The sequence below is a fragment of the Ursus maritimus genome, unplaced genomic scaffold (assembly GCF_017311325.1).
Source record: "Ursus maritimus isolate PB19 unplaced genomic scaffold, ASM1731132v1 scaffold_29, whole genome shotgun sequence".
Taxonomy (NCBI): domain Eukaryota; kingdom Metazoa; phylum Chordata; class Mammalia; order Carnivora; family Ursidae; genus Ursus; species Ursus maritimus.
The window spans coordinates 10,632,862-10,638,881 of record NW_024425452.1 but is presented as its reverse complement, the minus strand read 5'-3'; the positions used below and the strand labels follow the sequence as shown (position 1 = coordinate 10,638,881).

General features: G+C 40.3%; 1 protein-coding gene across 1 annotated transcript; it reads right to left on the bottom strand.

Moving 5' to 3' along the window:
• Positions 1–402: 402 nt before the first annotated feature.
• IL17A (interleukin 17A) lies at positions 403–3,702 on the bottom strand. Its single transcript, XM_040643440.1, has 3 exons — positions 3,525–3,702; positions 2,160–2,358; positions 403–703 (listed from the first exon to the last, which is right to left on the bottom strand). Exons 1-3 carry the CDS (start codon positions 3,700–3,702, stop codon positions 466–468), a joined length of 615 nt encoding a protein of 204 aa, XP_040499374.1. The 3' UTR covers positions 403–465.
• Positions 3,703–6,020: the final 2,318 nt, after the last annotated feature.

The following is a 6,020-nucleotide window of genomic DNA, read 5'->3' as shown; positions in this document are numbered from 1 at the left end:
ATTGTAGGATTTCCCTAGGCAGAACAGATAATCACACTCTTTCACCTTTCTCTAAAGACTTAAACATAAATAGATCCATAAATAGTTCATATAAATATAGGTTTACCTGTTAAATAATTAAATTCTCAAGTCTGGAATCTCATCTTAAAAAATACAAAATAAGGCATATAAAACATTAAAATGGAATCTTCTGCCCCAAAGTTATCTCAGGGTCTATTAAATACATAAATAACTTAGAGCCCTTAGAAAAGCACACAAAAAGCAATTTGGTACTCAGTCAAAACTTTCATCTCTGGGGAGAGGGAAAGATCATTCAGATTCTATTTCTGCACATAAGTGTTATCTCTGAAACTTCTATTGGATGAGCTAGTTTAAGAACCCTAGTGAGTTCGGTCAGAAATGGGGCTGGGTCTACTCCCCAGAAAGCCTAACTACTCTGGGGAGCTGGGGTTAGACCAGAAGCTCTTAAGCCACATGGCGCACAATGGGGGTGACGCAGGTGCAGCCCACGGCCACCAGCATCTTCTCCAGCCGGAAGGAGTGGGGGCAGTGCTGAGACTCCCTTCGCAGAACCAGGATCTCTTGCTGGATGGGGACGGAGTTCATGTGGTAGTTTACAGTCCCTTCAGCACTGACACAGCCCAAGTGGCGGCACTTTGCCTCCCAGATCACAGAGGGATATCTCTCAGGGTCCTCATTGCGGCTGCAGGGGAGACAAAAGCGAGGGAGAAAATGAACACCTGGTAAAGCAGGAAGGAAATCAGACAGGAAAAAACAAAGGGAGGCAAATTTACAGGGTGACAAAGTATAGGCATTGCAAATTCTCAAAGTGCTGCTAGTCAGAAAAAGTAGTTGGGGGAAACCTGGATTTGTAGGTACGTGAAATGTTATAGAAGAGAATGATCAGTTTTTCCCAATTTCTTTGAAGAATGAATGAAATAAGAGAGACTAGACTGCAGAGGGGATTTAAGTTTGATACAAACGACAATTTCTTAGGGTATATTTGATAGAGAAAGGCCAAAGGAATCATCTAGGAATTCGATAGCCATTAATCTGACCTAATGAAATCTGTCTTTGAAGCAGGGAATACATCAAAATTTTATCTGACAGCACATTCATGGGACAGAGCCCAGAGCTGACATGAAGGGCTGGAAACAAAAGCATAAGCCCCTCTATAACCTTCTCTTCCGTCTCTCCTCCAGCTGAGTGAATGACTTGCTTTGACTTTTGAATTGATTTATTTGAACTACTCTTAGTAATGGGAGGAGAAGAAACACCACAGTCAGGTGAATCTCTAGTCACCACATAACTGAGGGTTTTTTTGCATAAAATGAAAGCACTAAAAACCATTTTGTATTTAATCTTAATGGGGTCTAAATATTAGATGTACTAAGGACACAGCAAATACAGGTCTGTTGGTAATATAGATCAAGCCTGTCCGACTCTAAAAGGGGTGGAAATATCCAACAGGATATTTCCTTCACTGGGTTTCTTTCTTTTCTTTCTTTCTTTCTTTCTTTCTTTCTTTCTTTCTTTCTTTCTTTCTTTCTTTCTTTCTTTCTTAAGATTTTATTTATTTATTTGACAGAGAGAGAGACAGCCAGCAAGAGAGGGAACACAAGCAGGGGGAGTGGGAGAGGAAGAAGCAGGCTCCCAGCGGAGGAGCCTGATGAGGGGCTCGATCCCAGAACGCTCGATCCCATGGATTTCAAACTATATTATCCCACTGCTAACATGACCAAAAAAAGAAAGCACAAAAATCCCAATTAATTACTAGTTGTTTTCAACAAATCATCTCAATGGTAGAGCTGGTAAAGAGAATTCAAGCATTAATCCCCAAGATAAATTTCTATTTTTTAAAAAATAAATGAACAATAGAGTTGGGGTATCATGAATATTAGAATAATTACCACCATTCATGTGAGTGGGTTTTTGGTGTTAGTGACAATGAAATCTAATGGATAGGTCATATGGGGACAAGGTGGACCTGCACTCTATCAAAGAAGTCTGTAGAATAAAATTTGAGAATCTTTGCACAGTAGCCCTTCCAGATTTGACTGATGATTCTGAGTAAAATCATCCTCAAGGTGACTAAACTGGCAGTCCTTTGCATAAAAGATAGAACAATACAGAGATTTTTATGGGGATACATTACGTACTGCAGATTCCAAGGTGAAGTGGATCGGTTGTAGTAATCTGAGGGCCTTCTGGAGTTCGTATTCCGGTTGAGAATATTGAGATTGACCTTCACATGCTGAGGGAAGTTCTTGTCCTCAGTATTTGGGCATCCTGGATTTTGTGGGAATGCTATTCCTGCCTTCACAATAGTCCCCAGGCTCAGCAGCAGCAGCAGCAGTACCTGGAACTGAATGGGAAAAAGAAGAGGTAGGACACTGGATTAGCATGTGGTTTTTGCTAACAAACTGTAAAGATTATTGTCTTGCTAATCATGGAGAATATACTATGTTCCAGGGCAATCTATAATAAATTTTTGGATCAGTTAGATGAAAAACTGGTTATATGACCAAAATAATGTTAAGATCATGGAGTGTTTACTAGTCTTGAACGTTCTTCTTTTGACTTAGGAGAGACACATTTTTTACATTTTGGCAGTAATTTTAGTAAAAACGGCAGGTCATCTATCTCTGTCCTAGCATTCTGTGAAACCCTATGTGAAGTCAAATGTTCACCTTAGAAGAAAGGGCTGTAGAAAATGCATGTCATATCATATCAGTGTTCATCTTAGAAATGCTGGGCAGACATTCAACCCCAAACTGGTCCCCCCCCTTATGTTTTCTTATGTATATTTTCCAGTTTTTCTAAATTTATGTATATTGCTTCTGTAATCAATTAAGTTAAATATTTAAAAAATATAAAGACCATATACTTTAAAACATAGTTACACATGTATCTATTAGAATAAGTAGGTTTGGTGTATTAGACTATGGTATGATAGTGGTGCCTGGGTGGCTCAGTTGGTTAAGCATCTGACTCTTGATTTCTGCTCAGCGGAAAGTCTGCTGGAGATTCTCTCCCTCTCCTTTTGCCCCGTCCCTACCCCCCTTAAATAAATAAATAAATCTTTAAAAAGAAGCCTGTAGTATAATAATAGAATAATGGAAAGGAAAGTCAGCACTGCAATTAATTAAATCCTCAAGGATAGTGTTCCATTTTATTATGGAATAAAGAAAAATGCTGTGGGAGAATTATATTAAATCCCTTGTACTCAGAAAGGCAGATTTTCAATGCATTATTTCTCACTGCACAACATCATGTGACACTTCTCATGTGGTTTAGCCCAAATCTAGCTATCTTTCAGTTTTAATCTCATCTTTCAAACTGATGTGTATCAGTTCTTGAAAATGCTATAAAATGATGAGTATCTACCAAATCTTTAGTATCCTATACTATGTATGCAGCGTTCTTGGATCTCCATAGTTAGAATCCAGAATTTCACGCCTGCAGTGCAGAAATATTACCTGGTCCAAATCAACAAAAGCATTGCACATTAGTGCAGGACTCACCATGGGTGAAGCTGTCACAGGAGCCATTGTAGTTTCTCCCAGTTGACTGGAGATGGATCAGCTTGTGCCTGCTTCGAGATGGACAGAGTGTAGCGCTATCTTGCCCCTTTTTATAGGACTTTGCTCTTCTGTGGTCAGTTACGTTGACATATTGAAGTGGGTTCAAGAATGACACCATTTTACTTAAATGTTCCATCCTCAAATGAGGTCAGAAAAGAACCTCCCCTTAATGACGGGTAATAGGAAAACGGAAGGGCAGAAATTCATGTTTCGAAAGACTATGTCCTTTCTTCATTCTTCAAGGAACTATTACTTGGCAGAAGCTGAGCAAAGACATTTTACTGATGAGCTGATATCGTTTACTTATGGGCAAATAATAAGCGGCCATAAGAGCTATGCTCTATTTTAATGTTTATGGGGAAATGAAAGTTTGATAGAACGTTCAAGTCTTCTGGTGTCACGTACATTGATTTCCCATTGGATAATTCCTTTCCTCACCAGATTCCCTAGGCAGATGTTGTGGAGTCCATTCTAGAAACTATTCAAGGTCTTTCCATGGAAACAAACAATTGAAAAATGAGTAAAAATTTAATGATGGGAGGGTATATTATTTCATTGAATTAACACCTGCTTTGTTGAATGTTTACTCTGCTCAAGAAACTAATAACTAGGTTCAAGAGACATGAGCTTTACTATTAAAGGCATGTCCAATACAACATGTTACCAAGCAACTTGTTAACACATGCCATTCTTCAGGAGGAGTGAGATGGAAATGAGGGAGTGAGGGGAAGGAAGGAATTGAGAATGAAGACAGAGACTGGAGCAAGCTGATGGAAGTTGAGAAAAGGAGGGCAGTGGAGAGTAGAGAATGACAACAAGGGGAAGGAGGAAAGAGCAGGGATAATGGTTCTTTCCTTCCTTTTCTTTCCACTCTAAATGAGATGAACTTGAATTTCCGGTCCTTGAGAATAGCTCTCCCTCAGGAACACTGAGGACTAGGACAAGGACGATAAAGGAAGGGGTCAGGGGATACAGATGTGTCTGGCCACATGCCATCCTCTCCCCAGTGAGGTGAATGATGGCTCCTAGGTCCTTGCAGCTGGTATGTCATATTATACCCGATAACACAGGGGGGCTGACTAGCAGTTCTAACTCAACCTTTGGGGAATATAAGAAGTCTGCTGGATCTTGGGCCTGTTTGTTATGCAACGCATTCCTCCTTGCCCTGCTCTATTCTGTGCCTCAGAGGACTGACCCCAAAGGCTGCTTTCTTAGACTCTTCCATCAGCTGACTTCCAGGTAGGTTCAGCCAAAGGGAAATTGGAGGGAAGAAGACTGAGAATTGGGAGAAGAGGGGGAAGAACAAAGTGTCTCCTTACTCTGTCTTCTGGAACAGTGCTTGCTCTTTTTATCCCTCCAGGTTTGGGATAGTAGTAGCCTCTGATGTCAATCTCAATCATTCTGGTAACCTGTTCCTTGCATTAAATTTTCTCTATTGCAAATGCCTGAAGTCACTTTTCTTGGCCAGACCCTGACTGTCCAGCGAGGGAGGCCACGAACAGCTGATCTCAGTGGCAGCTGTAGATGAACTTGGTAGGTGAAGCAGATACAGATAGAAGAGGAGGTAGGATACAGCATCTCCTGATTTCCCTAGTTCTGGTGTTGATATCACCATCTACCCTTGAAGACATGGAGTCACTATGAGCCTTCCTGTTTCTCCTCCACATGTGATCAGGTAGCAATCTCAAAAGCTGCTCTGTCTCTCACATCTATTCCCTATTTCCAGACCTACTGCCATTCCTCTAACTTAAACTCTTACCCACTGGACTATTCGAATAGCCATCTTTGCTCTTTCCAGTTGCTGCCTTCTACCTATCATCAACATTCCTGCTGTAATCCTTAAAGCATGGCTCCAATTGTGCCTTTTTCTGTTCCTTTAGTTTGCATACAGAACAAAACACAGAACCTTGAGCCTTTGAAATAGTATTTGAGTTAGTATTTGACATCTGCAACCTTTCTAGCTTTACCTCCCACTGTGCTCTGTGACCTGGGCTCATGGGTCCTGATTCTCTTCCTTCTAATGCCTACATGCATTTTGTTAAGCTACTATCTTGAAATGAGCTTCTCAACCTCAAAATGTTACTTGTCCTTCTTGAACCTGTTCAAATGTGTCTTCTAGGTCTGGCGGTCTTTCTTGATTTTTTTAGTTGGAACAAACAGCTTCCAATACACATAGCTTATACCTACCTCTCTAATAACTTTTGCTTCATTTTGTACTGTGTTTTGTTTGGCTGGAAAAGCATATTTAAGGAATATGTCTATTTCCATTTTTAGCTTTTGCTGTAATCTTTCAAGGTGAGTGTGTTATTTGTCTTTGTAACTCTCATGGTACCTAATGTTGAGCTGTACACAACATGAGTCTTCATAGGTTGCTTTTGTGTTGCTTGTTTCTCTCTTGTTCACAAGCATTTGCACATGTTCCTAGTACATTGCATG

What these genes read in the sequence shown, in the direction of transcription:
- IL17A (XM_040643440.1), bottom strand. Translation starts at nt 3,702, where the DNA reads ATGGTGTCATTCTTGAACCCACTTCAATATGTCAACGTAACTGACCAC. An exon ending in CTGTGACAGCTTCACCCATG is followed by an intron (nt 2,359 to 3,524) that starts GTGAGTCCTGCA and finishes TTCAGTTCCAGG; the next exon opens with TACTGCTGCTGCTGCTGCTG. An exon ending in ACTTCACCTTGGAATCTGCA is followed by an intron (nt 704 to 2,159) that starts GTACGTAATGTA and finishes TCTCCCCTGCAG; the next exon opens with CCGCAATGAGGACCCTGAGA.